Source organism: Apteryx mantelli, chromosome 3 (assembly GCF_036417845.1).
Source record: "Apteryx mantelli isolate bAptMan1 chromosome 3, bAptMan1.hap1, whole genome shotgun sequence".
In the NCBI taxonomy this organism is placed as follows: domain Eukaryota; kingdom Metazoa; phylum Chordata; class Aves; order Apterygiformes; family Apterygidae; genus Apteryx; species Apteryx mantelli.
Window position 1 is genome coordinate 24,579,670 of NC_089980.1, and position 24,090 is coordinate 24,603,759.

General features: G+C 39.5%; 1 protein-coding gene across 1 annotated transcript in view; it reads left to right on the top strand.

The window, feature by feature from the left end:
- Positions 1-14,226: 14,226 nt before the first annotated feature.
- Positions 14,227-24,090, top strand: part of XDH (xanthine dehydrogenase) — a 55,322-nt gene continuing 45,458 nt past the window's right edge. The window contains exons 1-3 of the mRNA XM_067292956.1: positions 14,227-14,280; positions 21,390-21,447; positions 23,773-23,869. Coding sequence (XP_067149057.1) covers positions 14,227-14,280; positions 21,390-21,447; positions 23,773-23,869 — 209 coding nt within the window. The remainder of the gene's footprint in view (positions 14,281-21,389; positions 21,448-23,772; positions 23,870-24,090) is intronic.

Here is a 24,090-nt window from a genome sequence, read left to right on the forward strand (position 1 = left end):
GGCTGAAGGCAAAGGACCACAAGGGAAAAACAATGAATTAATTAGAAAATGGAAAATGGGGAAAGTGGTAAAGTGAAAACATTGTATGGGTCCACTTTACCCGAGGTGAAAGAAGCTGGTTATGTTTTCTTGGCACTATCAGAGTCAGACAAAGTCATTGGGACTTTACCAGCTGGAAAAAAAAACATGCAGTGCATATAGTCTGTCAAAATCTTGGATGTACGTTAGGATCACTTTTTTGTTTCAAAAGGAGGTGAAGCTGTTTTAGAGCATCTATTTAGATTTAATTAGGTCCATGGAGGAGGAACCACCTGACAATAAAAAAATGGAAGGTAATTTTAGTGAATGTAATCATGAAACATGCAGTGAACAGAGTTTTGTATTATAGGAACAGGAGGGAGGGAAAACAGCAGAATCAGATGTCTGAATAACTTATTAAATGTATATATCTGATTACTCAGGTATTGGTATTCAGGTTTCTAAGGACTTGGTTTTCAAATGTGCTTGATTGAATAGCTGCTTCTGTAGTCATTTTTTGAACAATATACACTTCTTGTCTCTCCACAACAGACCTGAATGGACTGAAGTATGCTTGTTCATGATGTGTTTTTAGCCTCTCTGGACAGACTTTAGCTTCCTTTAAATTTTCTTAAGCATCCTCAGGAAAAGGAGCTTTCCGTTGATCAAGAAGCATGGACAATGAGATGCATAGGCAAAAAATATCTTAATGAGCACAAGTTTTGAAAAATTCAGATGAAAGACGTTCCTATTTTTAGCATGGTCTTTATGAAACACAGCCAAGGATAAGGGAATGAAGCAAAGGGGAAAAAAATCAACAGTATGTCAGGAAGGCTATCTGAAAGGAGAAGTAAGATAGCCTTTAGTGAGGAAGATGCAGAACAGAAGTAGACAACTGAGTGGGACACAGGTGTGAGGAAGGGAAACATGTCATCACCTTTCCAGACAAACAACCTGGATGGAAAAGGTAATTAACCTTCTTCCAACAGCACACTCAGCATTTCAGGCAACAGTGACCTGCTGAGCTCTGAAAGTGTGATTCTGCAGGCTGGTGAGTAGCAGAGATGCTTTGGAGAGGCAGAACCAAATGGCATGTGTCCTGAATCAACCTGATTTTTCAGAAATTCATGATAATCAATGGAGATCCACAAGATTTAGGGATAGCATGTTGTAGTGGGATCCATTCAAGAAACTTCTTCAGGCAAATCACTATCTGTGATGTCTTTCTGGAAACTTTGTATGGATGGAACTTTTGAAGTCACTGTTCTGAATGAATCAGGAATAGGAGAAAGTGGATTCTCAGAGTAAAACTCTCAGCTGAGAGTAGTAAGACTCATGGCTTTAGGACAATAATTATGGAGGCGTAAGACCAAAAACTAAAGGAAATGAGGAGTGACAAGGAGGAAGCATTAGGATCCAGCTGTTTGGGACTTTCCTTTCTTGCACCCAGAGATTCTAAGGAACTGGATGGAAAACTCCAAATGCCTAGCATAACCTTTGATTTTTCCTGAAACTTTTTAAAAATATTGAAGGACTGCCAGAAAATCATATTTAAAAAGGGCAAGAGGGAAAACCTGGGAAACCATAGGACAGTTAGTCTGCTGTTGAGCTTGAGCAAATGAATGGAATAGTCATTCAGGACTTCAGTGTGAATGTGGAAAGTGAAATATAAATTATGCCAGTAAACACCCTTTTGTGAACTTTTGCAAACTTTCTGTTGTTGATGTAGACAGAATTAGAGATCCAGTCAACTATTATGTTTGGATTTCTCTAAGGCTTAGAGAAAGGATTTCCTTTCTCCACAGGATTCTGTGTCAGATTCTGTGTCAGATTCTGATGTCCAGACTCCAAGAACGGCATAGAAATGATGGAGAAAATTCAAAGGAGAGTAATAAAAATGATCCTCAACAGCTGGAAAGCAAGCCTTATGTTGTGAACCTTAAGAACAGTTTGATTTTTATCAGGGTATATATGGGAGGTGAGTTGATCTCCATTTATCTATAGAGTTACACAAAGAAAAGAGATTTCTATTGGAAAAATAGAAATCAGTCTCACGGTGAATGTCTAAGAAGATCCCGCTGCTGGCATTTGGACAAGTTCAGTCTGAAATAAGGTGCAATATTCTGTCTTTAAGGATCAGTGGATATGGGAGCAATGTGCTTGGCTCACATGGATTTGCAGTCTTTCTAGATGAGATGTCTGACTGCATGAACGCTGTGACCCCTGCTGGACTTAATCACTAGACATACTTGCATGGCCAAGTACAGACAGTCCCCTGTTGTGCTTGGGTGCATCCAACACAGCAGAGTGCAAGGCTGTCTGGGCCCAAGAGCCATGCAAGATCATTATTCCTCTTGTGGAGGTGATCAGCCCAGGCTGAATGGCATACTGCCTGAGAATTAGCAGAAGACTCTTGAAATACAAAATATGACATCAAGGAAAAGTTTCCACTGATGTTTCAATGGAAGAAAGCTCTAGACCTCTTTCACAACATCACTGACTTGATACCTCTTCTCAGAAAACATCAGTGCTCTGTGATGAATGTTGCCTGATTGTGCCTTTCCAAGCATGACCTTTGCCCTATTAAACGTTAAAGATGGTGACATCTGCAGCCATTTCTTGTTTCCCTTTAGGAAAGGGAGTTCCAAGCATCACTATAACTCAGCAACCAAGAGTCACCTCTTTTTCTGATGACCTTTATTCTTCTAACTCAAAGATGCTTATTTAAAATAGTGTGCTGAGGTATGGGATAAACAGATCAGCAGTTCTGCAGTTTGGTAGTGTGCAAAGATCATGAGAGATTCTTGTATGGAAAGACTAGAACAAGAATGCTGAATTTGGTTTTTCTCTGATTTTTCGTTGGGAGCCAGCGAAGAAGGTTGTGAAGTCTCATCAAGTAACAGTGACAGAAGTTTGACTTCTCCAGTCAAGGAAATGAATGCTATTGGTTGCATACTTATATTTAAATAATAGAATAGTATAAATAGTTGTGATTCATCTGTCACAGTTGTTTGGAAACTTTCTGCATTGTGGAGAACATTTGGAGTGGTTTGCATAAGTTATCAATACATCAAGAAGGATCTGCAAGAAATGATCTGCAAAGATTTTTAAAATAAAAAACATACAGGAAGATTGTCATCTTGTCAGATCATAAATTGAAAGAAGAAAAAGGAAACAATTTACATGAAATATTTATTATGGTTTATCTCTACTTGCCAGATTTCAGATCCTGTTCAGCTTTTACAGGGGAATAATTAGAACAAAGAACTCCTTTTTCTTTTTTGTTGAAGTTCAGCATTAGTAATCCTGCATAACAGAATGTCAGTGAGTATTAAAAAAATTTTTTTTTCTTTATTCCATCTGAGGAGTTCCATATTTTAAAACAAATTTAGCTTATGCTAGCTACATCTGTATTTCTCCATGTTGTGCACTTTAAGTGTAAAAACTGAAAAAAAGGATTATGAGGTTGCTAAGGTATATTCTGAGTGTCCCAATGTAACACTTCTCAATTGCATAAACAGATTTTGTAATCTTTTGCCCTGTTGTTTGTGCAATGTAGATTAAGTTAATTATTTATAGCTTGTCAGGGCAGCTGTTGAAGTGTCCTATGCAATGCAGGAGAAGCCAGATCTGACAGGCAGCCATCCTACTGTATCTTGCCAGGAATGCTAGGGCCAAGGAAGCTTTTCAACTGACAGAGATGGAATAATTTAGAAATGTATTTTTTTTTCCAGAGAAACAAGTGTATCACTTTCCTATTTGTCCCTTCAGACAATTTTCCCATGCTCAAGGCTTTTTAATCTTTCTTTGAAAGTGTGTCTCTATTCTTTCTTTCTCTAGCTATTGGTATTCTTAGCTTTTGGCAAATATCGTACCTCCACGTTTCTCACAGCCCTTTAAAAAGCTGGTGCTCCCAGTCTGTCCAGTCTAGAGACCATCGCAGTAAGTTATCGTGCACAGCCACTAGATGGCATGACGCAGACTGAGATCAGGGCAGGGAGATCACATTTATGCTCAGTGTAGTGTATACACTTGCTGGCCATTAACATTTACATAAGCGCTGGGATATCTGATTTCTCCTGGTCCTTTTTCTTTTTTTGTGTATGCTTATTAGAAATTTCAGTGCATGTAAGCTTGTCTCCACATAGCTTTGGCGTGGAGGAGCTGCTGTCATTGGGGTAACGCCCCTCCGATGGCTGGGGTCCCGCTGAGGGCTGTGGGGTGGCTGGAGCAGGGTGGGTGAGAGGAGAACCCTCCTGGGTGCTCCGCTGGCCAGCTCTACCCACCCTTGCAGCGCGCTGGGCCTTGGGCCCTGGGCCCAGGCACTGTCTGCCCGGGCCTTGACCGTGCCCGCTGTCCCGCTGCTGACCTCTCCAGCTGACCAGCTCCAGGGTCCGCTCCCTCTCCTCACCCAATAGAGTCTGGCTTTTTGCTAAGTCTCTGCTGAGTCAGGCTCTCGCTGATCACCAGGCCCTGAACACTTTTTTTTTTTTATTCCTCCCACCCCCACTTCAGTTTACTCTGAACATTGTGTCGTCTTTTTGCATGCAAACTTCCTCTGACGTCAGCGTGGCTAAGGATCAGGGACAATTCTGTGATTCTGCTGCTTCTTAACAAAGCAGTCCAATTTTTCATATTGCAGAAATGCTGATGTGAACACTGGTCAGGTTTGGGGCACCTGAGAAATTGAAGGAATCTCTGATAAATTCAAAGGGGATGTTAGTAGTGTTATCATTCATGACCAAAAATTGGAGAGGACTCAATTCTCTCCCCCTCTCTCTCGCTCTTGCTCTGTTTGTGTGTATAATTTTTTTTATTGGTACTTTTAATGTAAAAAGCATCTTTTACACTAAATACATTTTCATGGAATCCAACAGAGAGACATAAAGAACTATAATTCAAACCATTCTGTTTATATCTGAGGAGATAGCAACGTTACTTTATCTGAGTGGCTGTATTCTCTGCAAATTTTTATCCGAGTAAGATATAGTAATAGGACATCTAGGAATTCTGTTAAGGGTATAATTTGAACTCTCCTGCTCTTGGAAATTCAGTTACTCTCTAGCTGTTTTCTATTCCAGAAAAAAAACCAAAACTTTTCTGGGAAAACTCCTTGTATTTATATTGTCTTTCATGTTTGTTACTTTCATGCCATTCAGGTCAGCGTGGGAAAACAGTCTACTGTGTTTACTTATGTTTTAATTGATCTTAGTTTGACTTTGCATCCTTTTGCTAGGGTATCAATGCTGTGAACTGTAAACAAAGTAAAGATATATACATGTAATGTTTCAGTCAATGGCGTATAAGTTCGGGGTTCAGATTCTGGCCTCAGTGAAACCAGTGGGTGGTCTTCCACTAGATGGAATCTTTTGGACATATTCAGTGTTTATCTAACTTCTCTCCCACCAAGTGTAGTGGGAAAAGAGCTCAACATACTGAATAATTTTTAAAATTTCACCCTCAGTGTCATCACCGTTAGTCCTGCTGTTTGGCCAAGTCATTTAACTTTTCAATACTGCGATCATTTCTTCTCTAAGTTGAGAAAAACTCAAAACCTAGCATTTTTTTATCTGCATGGAAATGAAAAGTGCTATGTGTAATAAGGCTGGTTTTCCAAGAATTTTCCTTTGAAATGACATTTTAATAAATTTTAAATATTCTAAATGGTAGTTTTAAATAAACAACTAAAATAATTGAAAATGCCCCTTTAGTACAAGTATTGGATCCACTCATGGAAAAGTGGAGACTGTTCAATGCATGACTACAGTAGGTGGGTCAAACTGGGGGTTTGAAGCCAGCTTGATTAAGGCCTGCTTTTCCTAAAAGGAGGACAAATATGGGGAATGGATCCTGCCTTTGAAGAATAAAATGTAACTGCCAGGACAGATTCTAGTGAAAGCCTGTCTACCTTCCCTTTTTGCTGATTCTAAAATAATCATCCTGTATCTAAGTGGCTGCCACTCCTTGACCTTCTGGGTGTTCTGCTGAACTGTGGTTCTTCCCCTTGTCTGTAGCTGCTTTGTCTGAAGTGGAAATGGTGGAGCAGAGACTGACTCTGTGCTCTGAAGTGGCAAATAGACTAACAGGTTCGGGTCTCATTCATGGTTGATCTCTTTCACTGTCATAGTAAAAGTGGCTGATAATAGGTGGATTTAAGACTAGGTAGATTAAGTGTTAAAAAATGAAATCCATGAACACATGCAAATATTAGCTGATCAGTGCAATAGATAAATTCACCAGAATAAAGAGAACTGATAAACATATCACACAGATGTGATATGGGACAATGAGATGATGATCAAGAAGTTAATTTATTTGATGCTAATGATTTGGTGCTGATGATGCTAGAATCCTGCCAGTTCTTCTTGTGTTATTTCAGCTCTCAGTGCAGGTTACTGTTTGTACTTTTGTGCCTAATGTTCTGTAAGATGTGGAATATGCAGCAGCTTGCATGTTATAGAAAACTTTTCTTCACACTAGTCCCTCCTAAAAGCTATTGCCGTTGTGGTAAACATCATCATAAAAATAATTAAAGAGAAGAAAAGCTAGGTCTTTCCTCTGGGCTTTTTTAGCCTATTTTCTCTTTGGAGGATTTTATTTTAAATTGCAGACTTTGTGGCACAGAAACTGAAAACTCTTCCTCTTCTATAGCAGGGAGTATTTTATTGTAGTAATAAAACCAATAGCAATACAGAGTCAATGCTGCAACTCTCCTGGGACAGAAATGTAAGAACCTTTATGTATGGAATCCAACTTAGAAATGGAACTATCATAATCTTCAAGGGAGATGGATTCGAAATTCTGAATCCAACTCAGTGGTGTTTCCCGTTATAATAAAAGCTTTTTGTGTCTTCTTTAATAAGACAAAGTGAGTAACGTTGGCTGCTCTGACCACTTCTTACACTTTAGATGCTTTGTCCAGATCTGATTTATCTTCTGGAAGAATCATTAAAAATCATTGCAAAGAAACCACAAGTTACCCAGCAGAAACCAGACAGAGGCGTAATTAGACATTCCTGTATTGCTAATAACAGGTGGCGGACAGCAAAAAACATCTACAATCTGTTATCAATTTCTATGATCCCTTGTTAACCATCAGGGCACATGTTCCCCTTATCCTGGGGGAAGTAGCTTTGAGAATTCTTATATGCATCTTTATACAATGTCTTACTTTACTTTGTCATTTTCTCAAGTATTTTCTAAGTTGTGTTTGGTTAAGCCCATCTTATCTTCTCAATTAACCAAATTGTTAATCATGTTTACATAAAAGATACATCAGGTACAGGCACATCTGTACTTATGTTAGGTGTCTGCATAGTCACACTGGACATTTTATTGCAACAGCCTTGTATTCGTTTGATGTTAGTAAATCTCTTAGAACCTCATTTTCTCTGCTTGAAGTTTCCTTGCAGAGTGACCACCCCCCAGTCCATGAAAGCTATATCTTTTGTATTCAGATATAAAACAAAGGAAGATGCCAAAAACCAGTGAGGAGAACTAAATTCTTTGTAAAGATGGAAACCACTCCAGTACAAAAGAGAAATGAAAACTCTTTGTTTGTCAGATTTATCATCAGGTGGTGCTAAGGGCAATCACAGAAAATGATTAGAAATATTTGGGATCTGTACATTCAACACTGACAGGACATAGAAAGAAATGTAATGGAGGAAATATACGTGAATCTGTTTTTAACTGGCTTCCAAATGAATTCTCAAAAATGGGAGAAAATGTGTCCTTCATGAATTAAGAAAGCTTCAGTTGTATGAATGAAGGTATAAGACTTCTGCTCAGTGCCTTTTGTATGTCTGTACTTGGGCATAAAGTTTATCACTGAAAGCAGCAAGTCTTAAAATGGGGTACTTGTTCTTATGTTGAAAATGATGCGGGAAATTAAGAATTTCTTTTCTGAGGACTTGGGGATTCATAGGCATGTTTAAGATACACATCATTCCAGATTTTTTAAGTGCAGTCAGCTCTCTTCCCTTTCAAAATCTTAATAAAGTAATTTTGGGAATACAAATGAGTTTTCTTATTTCTAAATGAGACTGCAGGATACCAGGAACATGACTAAAGAAAATATGGCTTTTGGACATGGGGTAGGATTGGAGGGGAAACACAGGACTTGAAGTAATTTAAATTTCAACTCTTGTAATGTAGGTATGACATTGTATTATGCAGTTTGTAAACTGGTCAAAGTTCATCTTGAATACAGTTAATCTTTCTTTCATTCACTGCTTCGGTTAGAAGGATATTTTTGAACCTCACTGCTATAATATTTATGGTCTTTCTACTTTCTACCCTCATTCATGCTCGGTTTATAGCATTTGTTCTTGAACCAACATGATCCATGATTTTTCAGTAGGGTTTTTCTTTTCTGACTGGTGTTTGTTATCTGTTATTATTAGTTAGTAGAAAATTATTTAGCAAAGGTTTGTTTTGAAAAGAAGTCAAGACAGCTTGGGGGATACAAGCTGACCATGGTAACTGCAATTTCAGAGAACTAGCCTGTTCTAGCGATCTGAGCACATCTGCCGTCCTGCATTATACTGATAACAAAGATCTTCTGAAATTCTATTGGGGGCTGACTTGCCAGACTTATCTACTCTAGATACATCTGCTTTTGGCAACTTTCAGACATCTTAATGGTAGAGGGTAGTTGGGAGCTAGAAGGAAATCAACAGTACCATGTACTAAGATGTCTGAGGCAGTCTTTTTTTTAGGCAGATTTATATAGGTGGAGAATGCATGCAAGCTTTTGGCATGCCAGTCCTTCCTCAGCAGAACAGTTAAATGTATCATACCCCACTGATTTATAACAAATCTAAAGGGTATGTTAGTTTGATTCCAGAAGCCTTGTTTGCCAGCAGAAGAAGCTGTAGAGGTTTTTCTGGCTTTTGAACAAACTGTGTACCAGAACACTACATTCTAAAATAAATGCTCAAGTGATCTGTAGTGAGATACCCAGAGCAGCCAGAGGACTTATAGAGATACCCAGGCAGGTTTAGGGCAGTACATTAAATGTAAATTTTCATCATATGGATAGTATCAGTTTCTTGATAAGGGGCCATACTTTGAACTGTGGGTTCAGTGTTTAGATGAGAGAAAGCTGGATTTAATGTTCTCATGAGCAAAGTTCATCCACACCTTCACAAGGGCAGAGTAAACAAGTGAGGCAGAACTGGAGTGGGGTGCTGTGCAGCGGGGGGCCTTATGAGGTGTGCAGCTGTGATCTGTGGACTTGTCTACACAGGCCCAACAAGGGCTGCTGCAGGGGAGGCCAGGGGAAGGTGTAGTCAGTAAGGACTTTCAGGGAAGTGGAGTTTACCATTTGGAAAGCTGAAGGAGAGAAGATCTCTGCCTGGATGTGCACTGTGGACAGACAGAAAAGGCTTTAAAAACATACAAACTTTAAGTAAAGACCTCTGTGTGGGGACTGTTTCGTGTGAAGAAGAAAACCAGTGAAAATTAACCATGTATTATGGAAACTAGCCATGGGAACTAGCTTTTACATTTTTACTTATTTATTTTGCCAGATTGTGGCTCTGCTCTCTTCTGGTTCACCTTGGGACAGGATTATAATGAGTAAAGACAACAGATACTCCCAGGATATCTGCAGATGAAGAGAAAGAAAGGCAAAGAAGAAAGATTAAAATATCTGACTTCACTGAGTTAGATTTTCAGGACAGGTGTCTGAAATTTCTCCCTTGTGATACCCTGGAAGCAAGTACAAGACAACTGATAGGTGTCAAATTAGTTGCTGGTGAAGAGCCTGCTAATGAGGGCGTGGAATACAAATTAAAAAGTCTGCATGAGAAAAAGTTGTTTTTCAGGCTAGGTATCTGAAATATCCTTTGTCTGATGCACTGGAACTAGGTTATGAAAGAAAAACTGGAAATCAATTGAAACAAAAATGTTTGCTTTGCTGCTAATTGTTCTGAAGACTAGTGACAACCAATACTTCTCAACAAAAGGCAGAATTAACTAACTTTGTTCTCCTCTTCTTATTCCTGTCAGAGGAAGCAATGTGCTGGGACTAGTAAAAGAACTATAATTAAACTCCACCCATCTTCAAATGCAGGTGAAGAGATCGTAATTCATGAAACGTTAATATCCATACAATTACAACCTGGGCACAGAACTATTACTGATTCATTAATAATGAGCTAATGTCCACTCACAATCCTCAATGAGGAGCTCCAGTTTATGTTTGTTTTGTGACTCTGATCTTTTTTCAAACCTGAATTTGTAACCAGAAAGGAATTTTGACACCCCATTGCAGAGCACATGAAGTATATTAACTTTTTACCCTGGGAAATGCCTTTTAAAAAATAAGCAATATATTACTTTCATACTAATATGGCAATTTTATGGATTTTTTTTTTTTTGGTTATTCCAAAGGAACAATAGTCTAGTGCCTGTATTAGAGTCCTGAAAAGGTTACACTTCTTTGAGATATTTTGGGAGGCTTTACTAATAAAGTAAGAATAGCACTGTTGGGTCAGATCAAAGGTCCATTTAATTTAGGAGCCTGTCTCCAACAGTTGTCCAACTGTCTCCAACAGCAGAGATGCCAAGGGAAAAGAACAGACTTCCTCAGACAACATTCTCTGCCTTCATATTCACAGTCCGTAAACAATACATTGTGATTTTTTTACTCATACAAAGAACATTCATGACAAAGCAACAGAACCGCTAATAGTTTATGCTCTGAAAAGGAGTCTTTATAAAGTAAAAGAGATACAGTACATAAAGCCCTGAGTAGCCTGGTCTGCTTTCAAAGCTGACCCTGCGTTGAGCAGGAAGTTGGACTTGAGACCTCCTGAGATCCCTGAAAACTGACTGCCAATGGAATCCCACTCCCAGAAAGGGTATCTACACCAACTGAAGAGAGATCTCCAGATCTAATGCAACAACCCTTTTCCACTTCAGCTGAAAGATGCCGTTCCCATGTTTTAGCAGCAGTGGATAACTAATAAACTTCTGGAAGTAGACCAGCTACTAGAAAGGGGCAGGAGGCACAGAGAGTTAATGTGAAAATACTGGAAGCTGGATACCTGGAGTATTCTGTTAAAGCACTGTCTTGGGACTTTGTTCTTTTCTTTATTATCTTCTCCAAACTGCTTCTCGTGAATCGCTCCTCAGAATCCTCTTCAGAGCTGCCTGTACTTCCTTCCTTTCCCTATTTTTCACAAGAGGAATGTGAAATCATCTCACCTTTGTTTATTTTAATCCTTTTCCTTCATTACCTCCGGCCTCTGTTCATTGTTGTACTTTAATGCGTTTAATGCGTTTGCCTTATTCAGGTGGTGAACTCCTTAGGGCAGGAACAGTGTTTCCGTAAATTTCAGTGTATTTATTGAGCTACGCATATAATCAGTCAGAGCAATCATCTGCAGAACAGATTATCATTATGACTGCAACAGGTTGATCTGCAGGATTAACCAGTCAGCATGAGAAAAGCCAACTTCGTTTTTATTCTTGACTAATACATTAACTGCTTTCTGAGGTCTTTAATAAGTGAGTGAGACTGCAGGGAAATCTGAACTTCTAAAACAAACCCATCTCTGCATTATGAATGGTCAAAGGGATAACTTCTAAAATCTGAAGCCTGTTAGACTTTCACTAACCGCTAAGTCCAGAATACCTTGGCTTGTAACCAATTTGTGCTTGAGGAACAAAGGTTTTTTATTTTTAGATGACTTCAAGGATTTCTGTGCTAATGGAGATGTTCTTGTGACGTAGAATTTTATTCAGTTTTTTTCCCCACTTTTTGCAGTGTTATTTCTGGGAACTACCTGAGATATTTGGAGTGGGATTTTCAAAAAAAATGGGTAAGAGACTTCAACAGCACAAGCTTCATGCACTGCAGAATTATCTAGAGGATTTAGAAAGTTTGGGGTTGTTTTGGGTATTTTGGGGTGTCTTGTTTCTCTGCCTGTGAAATGGGTATGACAGCACTAGACTATCCCACCAAGGTGGTGAAGAATGAATAAGTTTGTGCTTGTGTGATCAGTGACGCTTGAGATGAGGTCTGAAGCTTTATATTATACTACGATCTCTATATATTGATCACTATCGCACATATATTTCTCTCCATATTTATATTACACATATAGTAGATTGATGGATTGAAAGCAAACCTTACTGTGGAACATCATAAGAGGTTGGTCATTAGTTTAGCAGTAGAGGAATTACTTAAACAAGATACCATATATGATTACAAGTGTTCTTTAAACCTGTGAAGAACATCTTGTATTTTGGAAAATATGGATTAGGAAACAAAGCAGGTTTGATTTTGATGTTAATACCGTAATGGCTAGTTACTTTAAGATTGCTGTAACGTTACCTGTGGTTATGACTAATAATTGTTATTTAAAATGTTACAAAACTATTTACAAGTATTAAGCTTGTGTACACTGATTCTGAGATTGATGCTTGGTATGTGAGGGTAGTGGACGTGTAAATTTGCACACAGATATAAAGCAACTGAATTGAGTATTTTTTGGAGAAAAATACCATTTTTCTAGTGCTCTTATGCTACGAAGTGGGAGGTGCCAGACAATAGGTGTCAGCACTGGTCCAGCTATGCACAACTTGACTGCAAATGTAGACCAAGACAGCCTGGGCTCATTGTTATTTTAAAAAACCTGCTGGAGCAGATTTTAACTGCAGTTCTTGGAAATGGTGTTAGGCACAGGTTTGCTTTGGGCTATACTTCCAGCAAACTGAGTGCCCATAAATCAGTGCTGAGACAATGACTGACAGTTTCTTATAAAATAGTTTATCCAGATACAGATCAGACAGTAGAGTACATAGAGACTGAAGATAAAAGCTGGTAAAAATAATTTATTTATTGTATTCACTCTGACAGATTGACAAACTACTGAAGGAAAGACTGTTCCTGGAAATGGTAATTTAATTAGGTTTTGTTGCTTTGTGAATTGTTCAGAGATGGTAGTAGGAGAAAGACTTAGATGTAGTGCCTTTCTAGGCATTTTAAGGAAACCATAAAACTAATTAAAACTAGTAAGCCTGGTATGCTGAAGAAAGAAGTCAAAGTCACAAAAATCAGAATGGTGCTGACAGGATTAACTACAGCCCTAGGAAACTTCTGTGACATTTTGGAATCATGGAATTTTGTGGAGGAATTTTAACCTGGAACTAGGAGCTCAGATGTCTCATTCATGAAAATAATGCAAGTCAGGACTATGGGTCTGTGGACAATTCTGCAGCAGTTTTGGACTAAAAAACAGGAAGATTTAAACAATGTGAAATGTATGGCTGTGTAATGGAGAAGCCAGAAGGAACCACCAACAAAGAAAGAGAAGACAAAAATTCTTCAAAGAACTGTTTTTTTCTCTGTGTTTCACTAGCAACATGAACCTAAGATCCAGGATGTGAGGATTCAGCCAAAAAAGGTAAGCCCAAAGGCTTTAAAAGCCCAGCGAAAACATCATGGTCTAAGCCCAGCACCTCTTCTGAGGTGCTGGATCAGAGTATCAGTTCTGCAGAATTCCTTGTATCTGGAAAAATATATATATATGTTTAAATTATTTCCTTGCAGGTGGAAAGCGTTGTAGCTTTAAAACTCTAAGGAAAAATGGTGAAACAGACTTGCAGGCACTCTAGTAGCTAATCCGCATAGATGAAAGAGCTTTTAAATAAGGAGGTGCTCCCATGAGAAAGACCTCTATGCAGCGAATGCCAGGTGGATGGCTATGCACAGAGAAAAGGGAAAGAGAACTTCTTGTTAATATTCAGGGATGGATAGCTAGGAGAATCACCCCCCTCCCCTGGCGTTTGCATTGTGTTGCAAAATATCGTGAATTCCTGGCAGCTGTTGCAGTGGCACATTCTGAGTGCCCCAAGCTTGGCAGGATAATCTAAAGGGAACGCAACTGAATTGTGATTCAAGTTGATCTATTGCTATATAACAGGAGGCGGGTCACTTTGGTCGGTCCAACTCCTTTTCTGTCATTACTGCTGCAGGCAGAAGCACCAACCAAAGGCAGCTGGCACGCCTCTGTGTTGGCTCTTATATAATATGGGGTTTCACAGGGCACCGATGTAGAAATAAAGTCAAACATTAAGACAGGCTCACATTACTTGGCATTGCGTCGCCAGTGCTCACCTTCCTGTGGGGCATAAGGCTGCTCTCAGAGGGGTGATCTGTGACCCTGTTTGAGCGAATTTTGGAAAGTGTGCAGGATGGCTCCAGAAAGGACAGGGGATGAACTTGTCTTCTTTGTGAATGGTAAAAAGGTAAGGAAGATTCCAGTATCCTGTTATGTTTGCTCCTGGATTGTGGGTTGGTTATTTATTTGTTTAGTCATTTTTCTTCCTCTGAAGTTTTCTAATATCAGCACAATTGCCATGACCACTTTTAAATATTAGATTATGAAAACTATTTATTGCTGTGCTAAGTGATTTTTTTTCCTTCTTTGAGCATTTGTGAAATATTCAAAGAGTAACATAACTATATAACTTTACTTTCACATTTTAGATTTGTTTGTAATAATTCACTGCAATTCTCAAGTAACTTATTTTAAATAAAGGTGCACTGACTTAATACAGACATTTCTACTAGAAGTAATTTAAATAATTAGAGCAGATCTGAAAAAATGTAACTCAAATGTAAGTATCCATATATATAACCCATACATTCAGTAAGTAATTCTGACTTGATTTTTAAAAGGAATTTAAGTAAAACATTCATTCCATTTCCATTTAAGAAGCTATAAAACTCTATGAAATCAAAAACCTGTTAACTGGTAGTTTTGCATACATTAAAAACAAAAGCATCACATAGATCAACTGCTGATAGTTGTGACTAAGAAGTCACAAGTCTGTGTACAAGAAGTCACTTCTGTGTAAGAAGTGACTATGTGTCAGAAGAGAAGGGGGTGATTCTTGCATATGCTGGACATCTTTGCACAGTTTCTCCCAGAACCCCCCTTCTCTCTTATGGTTTTCCCTAACTAGCCTTTCAGCCTCTATTCTGCAACAATTTGTAACAAGTCAAGGTTGCCTCTTTTTTGAACTGAGCAGCCTTTCAGCCTCTGTTCTGCAACAACTTGAAATAAGTCAAGGTTGCTTCTTTTTCGAACTATGACTACAAGCTAGTTCTGTTTCTGAGCTCAGCTCAATGTAAATCTTGCCCTGCCTCTCTCCCCTTCTCTAGGTACCAGGGCAAGGAAATTTGGGCCATAGCAGCTGCCAGCTGGGAAACTTGGGAGGGGGGAGGGTTGCATATCCACTGTGTACTGTGGAGCCAAGAGTTTGTGGACCTTCCCTGTGCACTGCTCAGGGGCAAATCATGTGCAGAATTAAGTTTGGGCTAGACAATTAGTACTTCAGTCCCTTGAAGAATCACAAAATATTCTTATTTGGCTCAAAAGCTCTGTACACTGCTCTGCAGCCTGGTACAGGATTCTTATCGTTTTTGCTTTTGTGCGTCTTTGGTGCTAAATTTAACCATGTGTAAATGTGGATAAGATTGTTTCTACATTAAATACAAGGTATTTCAGTTATGAATTTGGATCTCAAATAGGGTTGGAATCTGAACTTTTCAAGGTACTAGGGCATTTGACATCAAAGCTTTGTTTTATTTAAGTATCAGTAGATAGCTGGAGAATGCAGTTTACCTAGAATGGCTTATAAGTTATCCCCGAAGGGCTCTCGAGTGTAATGCTCATGTAGGAGCCAGCCCTGGTTCTAAGGTTTCATAAAGGACAACTCCTGAAGCTTTGCTTACGTATATGATTAATGGTTTGCATGTCAACATTAACTGATGTATCAGCTGTCCATTGTTTCTAAAGAGGTGAAAACCTGAAGATCCAAGTTAATCATGCCTAGCTAATCAAGTTTGATCATTGAGATCATGAAGCAGTGGCACAGGGTGATCTGTGAATTTCATCTGATGAATTTCTTGCTATGACAGGGGCACAGGTGATATCTTTAACCTGTCTTGCTCTCTTTCTGTGGGATTTTTAGTGACTTCAGGTCCCTCCCTGTGTACCCCAATTTTTAGAGGATAAGTTGGGAGCTTTTTGAGGTTGCAGTGGGGGGGTGCCACAAACATGTTGGGCAGTCCAGGTCTCCATACAGGCCAAGTCTTCTGTCTTGTTTTGTCTTTCTGGTATACTCTAATGCAAGAGAGTTGTAATTCTGGTGCCAGACTAGCTTAGGTTCAAAACCAATATACTGCTCATGGCAGGTGTGAAGAGTTTATAAAAAAAATCCTAAATGTATTTACAGCTGGTGCTTTGGCATCACTTGGTGGTCAAGTATTACAGGAGTGTTGCTCTGTGTAAATCAGTAGAAAAACCCTTATTCCTGGAGGAAACTCTTGGCCTAACATATGAATATGTATATTAGTCAATACAGCAAAAGAAGAGGGACTGAGTTGCACAGAACTTGTTCTGTGGGGCTGTTCTTTTTTTTAGGGGGGTGGGGTGAGGTAGTGAAGGGGAGAAAGCACCATGTGGACCCATGAAGGCTGGGAGCAGAAGGTGACTACTTTCTTTTATCATACCATACTCAGCAGGAGCATCTGCCGTCTGTTCTTACTGTGTCCTGGAGTTAAAGCACATGCTGGGAATGGCATCTCTCTTGTTGCATTTCAGCACTTTTTATGGAACTACAGTTCCTTGTTTACAACAGCCCCACCTTGGAGCTGACCTTTTGCATGCATAAAAGGGCTTATCACAATATGCTCTTGGCAGTTAAAAGCCGCTTAAAAAGCCGCCCGGGAACCATTAATGCTACCAGCAGTACCAGCCCATTCTACATGTCAAGGCTGTATCAGCATCTTTCTCTGCTGGTTTGTGAAACCAGCAGTGCTAGCAAAGAAGCAGACTCCATCTGACCAGACAGTGACTTCAGGTCCCTCCCTGTATACCCCAATTTTTAGAGGGTTCCTGGATTGTGTGTTGACTAGAGCTTCCTTGAAAAATTTTAATTCCCTTTTGGGGTGTGTTGCTAAAGTGTTATACCCCCACCAAATGCAGGTTCAAGAGAGAGGGTTGGACTCATGGGGCAATCCAATCTGTGGCAACAAATGTGGAGTTGCTGGGACATTTCTGCACATAAGAGATTCCATGATGGAAGGGGTGGTGGGAAGTGCCTGGGTAATGCTGTTGAAACAGCAGGTAGAAAGGCTACGGCTTCATCCATCTGGAGTCCCAACTTAAGATTCCAGTAAATTTGCTGGAAGGACTGTGATACCACAGTCAATGGGAAAGGTTACTGCTGTATGAATCTGTGACAGCTTGACATTGCCAATGGGCTGCTGATACTCTTGCATGGTACAAAACTGCATGATAAGAGGTGGCTGATAAGATAGGGACTTTCATGGCAATGAATCCTACTCCCTTGCATTAGCCCAGTCTGTAATATTGTCAAGAAAAAGTCTCTTCAGAACAGCTGGGCATACTTCACATTCAGAATTGTTTATTTTAAGCACCTGTTTACTTCACTGGACATGAAGCTTGGCACACAAGTAGCACAAAATTATCTTGATAGCCCTGCCTAGATTACGATAGAAAGCAACACACGCAATTTACAGCTAATAGTGGCAATTTTTGTTTTCCTCAGCTGGCAAGTCTATCTCATCCATATGTAGCATATAATTTTAATTCAAACATCTAGAGCCAATATTTCCATATCTATCCTGAATATTAGAGGGAATTTCTGCTGGAAGCCATATTAGACTTCTTCCAAAGCCTGTGGGTGTTTGATTACAGATGGGCTCAGCCAAAATATAGGGGGTTTTTTTGAGCTTTGGGATGCCCTGGGTCCTACGTAGACAGTGAATTATAATTTTTCAGTGTGTTGGTTTATAGCAGAACAAAACCTTCTCATTACTCATAGTAGATTTACATTGCATGGCTATATTTAGTTTGTTCATCTATGTTCTAAACTTTTTGCCTCTTAAATGAATTTTAAATCTCCCATTGACTTCAGGTATACATGGTCACAGATTTTAAGATCCTAGGGGACTTTTACAGTTGTCTAGTCCAACTTGCTGCTGCACAACAATCCAGTTAAAACCTTCCACCTTCTAATCTTGCATCTAATTCAGTGACTAGTGACTTGTGACTGAATGGGAGCTTGTCATTCAGAAAAGCATCTGTTTCTCATTTAAAGACCCTGCTGATGGAAAGCTTAGCAAATTGTTCAATAAACTAGGAAAGCTTCTGAGTTTTTTCTTTTCTTTCTTTCTTTACAGACCTTGCTCAACTACTTTTATTTTACATTGGAAATTTCTTTATTTAACTTTCTGGGAATTCTAATTTAGATATGACACTTTATGTTGCAAATGCAAAGTCATTTGAATTAATGAAAGGCGGGCAGAGAAGATAGCAAACTAAAAATATTTACAGAGATCCAATTTTTGTATGTTGTGCTTCTTTAGGTGGTCAGGCCAACTCAAACCAATAAAATCTGATTCTGAAATCATGGGGAAGTGAGTTCAACACCTTTCTGGATCAGCCCACAGGCTGTAAGTGTAGAACACTAGTTAGGAACTTTTTCCATGTAGTGCTTAGTGCTTGAAGAACTGTATGGTTAGGCTGGACTCCCTGCTGAGGTGATCTGAGTATTCAAGATTCCTAGAAACAGGAGACAAATACATGTATAGTACAAACACAGCAGTACAGAGCACATTTTTTGTAGTCATTTGGCTATCAGTGCCCTCTTAACATTTCCAACAGTTTCTTTATGCATTTGATTAATATTTAAGCTACCAGGTGCAGTAAAGTCCACAGTTTTGAAGCTGAAGAAATGCAGCTGTCAATAAGATATACTTGCCAATATGACATTTGGTTAAAAAAAAAAGTAATTTTGCAAAAAGGAAATGTTTCTTTAATTGTAATATCGAAGTCCACTGATTCTACTCCCACTGAAGCCAATGGGTATAATTCAATTTCCATCTGTACAGGGACACTGGGGGAAGTGTGCAGGAATTGTTTTGATGGGTTAGATACTGAGCTGTGAATCAAATTGTTCTGGGCATCAGACAAGAGAAGATGTTGTCCCCACCCACAGGGTTTTAAAATATTTTAAGAACAAATCACAGTAGGTGAGTGTAACAAACCACGGGGGAATGATATATTGGAGGACAAAACCAGCATCAACAGCAAGGAACAAAAGGCAGGAGCAGTAAAAAACTCTTAGTCTGGGGTCAACAAAAGCAACTCATAAACAAGCATTGCCCCACCAGGAGTCTGGCTGCAAAGAAATGACTCCTTGCTCTCTCCTGTGTGAAATTTGATTTAATCCAGAATGTCCTCCAAACTCTTAACCCTTATCTCTGTCTGATTCCAGATGTCTGCCAGCATTATATGTCTTTAGCTACAATGCAGTAATTTGAGTGGCTGACGTAGGAATCCAGGCCATTGGTTTGCATGGGACAGTAGTGTGCGCTGTTCATGACACATTCTGCTGCATAGTGGAAGCCACTTTCTCAATAAAGTTAAGCAAAAGTTTGACTTTGATGGGACTTAGCATATGCTTAAGTACTTCACTAAAAGTGTGTGGAGCTGAGTGTCTAAATGCTTTGCTGAATGAAGACTTAGGCCTGTGTTTTCTTATTTACTTATAACTTCCTGGAAAAGACCCATTCAGTGATTAAACTTTTCATATGTTTGCGTACATAATGGAGTGCCTCTTGGATACTTTCAAGAAACCTTCTTAGACATTTTCATTGATCTAAGCATAGAATAATCTCAATATTCTTTAACCATCCAGAAAACTTTTTCTCTGTGCCTGGCTATTTTGGAAACCGCTGTGAAATGGTCTGCAATGGCCACTGGCACAGTCCTGAGGAAGAAACTCAGCTTTATAGAGAGGGTGAGATGCTGGGGAAGGCTCTTTGCCTGAGAAATGTCTGTGAAAGGAAAATGCCTCCCTTTGTCCATGGGATGCTAGTAGTCACAGGCATTTTTGGAATTGTCTGTTCAAGTGTGTTTATTTACCAAACTACTGCAGAGGGATCTATGTGCTTATTTAGAACTGGCTGGTCAGGAGAGGGCTCTTACTAATTTCTGTGCATCCGGGAGGCAAGGGAATGGGGAGCAGCAGTGAGAAAGCTGCAACATGAAAGCTGCATGGTTTACAGGAAGACATACCAAAGCTAGGAGGGATTCTGTTGCCTTGTAGACTGCCCCCAATGCAGGAATGAAATGTCCAAAAACCAGTCAGTTGTGTTTTGTCACAGCAACTTTATCAGGTGGTTTTAGAAATGTGGACTCAACTAGGAAGCATGAACCTTGTCTCTTTAGAATAGCCTTGTCACATGTCAAAGGCATAAAACTGAAGCAGAAAGCACAGAGGGTGTGAAGGTGTCTTATCAACAAGAAAAAAGGCTTACCCAAATGACCTCTGTTTCAATTTGCCCTTCAAAACTGGAAGAGGTTAATTTAAGTAAACTGTAACTATTGTACTTAGGACACGCATATTGTAAAAGCCAAGAACACATGATTACATTCCTGCACACAGTAAATTTGGAAATGTTTCTTGACACTCTATTAATAACAGCAAAAGAGGAAAACAAACTCTGCAACCACTTAGAGGCACAAGACAGAACTTCGATTTCTGACCATGGGGCAGAGGTTGAAATAAAATCTAATTTTATATGTAATAGATAATTGTTAATAGTTAATAGCATTGTTCATTAATGGGATGAGACTGACTCAAAACATGCAAAGAAAATTTCTTCTTGGCCAGAATTTCACATTCCCAGATTTAGAATAGCTACTAACGTAACATTGATCAGTATAACATTACCAGGGAAGAAAGAGAAATTTAAGTCAGGCTGCTACTTGCTCTCTGTCCTGCAGCACCTATATTGGTCATGTTAGGGTTTCCACTACTTATTTGGCAAAGTGTGTAATTGATGCTGTTTATATCTTTCTGTTTATCTTCTTTTCTTCTTTTACTTTCTCTGTCTCTTATAATAGTAAGAAGGGACAGAGGTCAGTTATGTCTAATCAATAAAGATGAAGTGCAAGTTGTGGTAATGTCAAGAATTCAAAACTCAAGTCCAAAACATGATTCCTTCTCTCTCTAGTCACTACTAATTCTGTTTAGTGTCTGTGGTGAAGTGTCTTTTAAGGATGTGCCTCAGTTTGCAATGGCTGAAAAACTCTCACCTACATGCTGTACATCCTTTTCCCTGTCACAATAAATGCAAGGCAAAATTGTGTCTGGATGCATATGACCAATATTACTGAATCTGGTAAGGGGACATAATCAGTGGTTCTGCTCCCTGCTTTGTAAAAGAAGTTGTAGAAGGACTGAACTTCCTCTTCCAAGCTGAAGTGCATGTTGTAAAGCTTTCTATGTATAACAGTTGCTTTACCTTCTTGCAGGTGGTGGAACAAAATGTGGACCCAGAAACAACTCTACTGACCTATCTACGAAGAAAATGTATCCAATGCCAGAAGAAACTGCAGAAGGCTTTAAATGCCTGCAGCATTTCATAATTGTTTACTGTTCTGCCTGTCATTTGAGTGCTAGGCATAACTTATGCGCAGAGCATAGGAAGGAATGCTGTACATGGGCTGGTATTATTTCTGGCTGGCAAAAATTACAGGAGGTATTCCAAGCTAAAACAATAGTAAATTTTAAATAATGTGCTTTAAAAAAACTTTAAATAATTTACTTCTACTTTAGAGAGAGATCTGTCAGAGCTGCTAGAAATTAGCATATGATGAATAGAAAATTATATAGACTCAACCAAAAAATTGAAGGAAGTTTAGGTTTGTTCCACACAGATTGTAAAGAATTTTCTGAACAAAACATTACAGCCACTTGAGCAGCTTGTTGTGTCATCCAGTAATTTGGCTATTACTGGATAATATCCAATAATTTGATTATCTTATGCCCTACTTATCACAGGCAAGGTTGGATGATCCAGGAATGCAAAATGTGAGGCAGGAGTTCCCACCACATACTATGGGTATATTTACATGAATGGGTCCAAGCACTTGCATGTTCATTTCACTCCTGTTTGAAGGTCGTCACACATGAGCCAGCTTTGCTCCAGGAACTGGGTAATTATTACCATGATGACCAGGATGGCTGTTCTAGATCTGGTTCAGTAGGCAGTGTCATTCCCTGTTTTCCAAGTTTTTGTCTGACCAGCTGTGAATGGTCCAGACTGTTCACATCTGTGTTAGTGTATCCCTTAAAAAGAGTCATGCCTACTTATTTCACCTTTGCTGCTGTGTTCCAGCTATTGTCTGGGATCTGAAAGATGTAGAAGGATATAAATCATGCTCCTCTTTGGGGTTTCCAAAAGAACTATCAGCAGCCATATGTTGTCTGACTATACTTGAGTGCACAAGGTTCAAGAGGGAAAATATGGTGGTATGTCTCTTCTGCCTTCATGCACTTCCCACCAGTTGGCCTTATATATCTAAGCTTGTTAATGTCAAAGGAAAATGGTTTCATAAGAAGACAATCTCTTTAAAGCCTTCTGATCTTCTGCATGAACATTTGTGATGGCTAGCGTCAGACAAATACTATGAGAAACATGCTTTATTGAGACAGATTAGCACTATTTTCAAGAGAAACCTTGGATGGCACAAGCAAGCTGTAGTAGGTACATGGCCATATGGAAACAATCCGTTTCAGAATGATTGCAGTGGAGGCAAAGATGATTTGAGTCATCTGTATCATGACTCCTGTTGCTTCTCCACAGGCCTAAATTGATAATCTCAGCACAGGCATGTGTCCACTGCCACTGAAAGCAGCTGTTCTTTCCCTGCTAAAAATCTCACTGCATTGGACAACCCACTTCATGATAAATAACAGTGGTCTAATTACCCTCTAATGAGAGAAGGAACCTAAAGCAGAAGTGACCTGAGGAATTGTCTCCTGAAATCCCTTTGCAGAACATTTCATGTATTATCTGATTGTGAAATACAGAGAAGTGCTCTATAACCCATGGAGGAATCTGCTTGGGCCAGCCTGTACACTTCCTGGATTCCCAGGGGTCTGTGCAGTGGTTCTGTGCCTCTGCTACTTCTGGGTCTCAGTGTCTCCCTCCTATGGTTTTATGGGAATCAGGCGACTAGGTAGTCCTCTTGGCTATTTTTGTCCCCAGGAGCCATTGCTCCTGGGGCATAACAGGGCCAAGAGATAAGCTGGAGTGGCCAGACTGTGACTCCTGAGATGCAAGTAGTTTGTGAGCAGTTCAAGTGCAGCTGCCATGTCAGTGCTGGATGGTGTGATCTGCAGCACTGTGCGACTGTCCTGCCTAGGTGCCTTCCAGGTGATAGGAATCACCAGCTATAGGAAGAAGTCAACCACCTGTTGAAGGAAGCTGAAGCAGATATCACCACGTGTCTCAGGGATGTAGCTGCATGGCCAAGCAAGCCCTGCTCAGAAGTTACTGGGGGCTTTGTCTCCCTTGCGTCGTTTCATTTTCTGAGTCCAAGTCCAGAAAATGAGAAGTGTTAAAGTTCAGAAAAATATAGCTTATTCTAAAGAGTCTATTGGATCCTGGGCTTACTCATTATTAGACTTTGGGGTGTTGATCGTATAGCTCACATGCCAGCATTTGAGACTTTGCTTATGTCAAATTAAGTTGTTAAGCAAGAAGAATATAAGTCCTTGGTTTCCAATGAGAACATTTGGGGAACAGATTGCTCTGCTTTCCAGACTTGTTGCTAAACCCTGACTGACAACTGTTTGCTGAGCAGGCTTCTGCCACATTCTTCATGTTTTCCTTAATTCGTGTTTGCTCAGTGGGCCTATGTGGAACCAAACTAGGCTGTGGAGAAGGTGGATGTGGTGCTTGCACTGTTATGATATCCAAGTATGATCCCTTTCGAAAGAAAATCCTGTATCCTTTGCAATTCAAATTCTTCTACAGAGAGTGAAATGAAATGGGGACAGATCCAGGTTCTTGGCATTCCAGGCACAGTGCTGTTTAAAAAAAAAGTTATATAATGTATGTTTATGCCAAAACATCATTTATCATTTTCAGAACATAAACTCAGAAGGCTGAAACAAGAAGGTATTTTTTCCAACAGCATTGCACTATGCTGATAGGGACTATTTCAT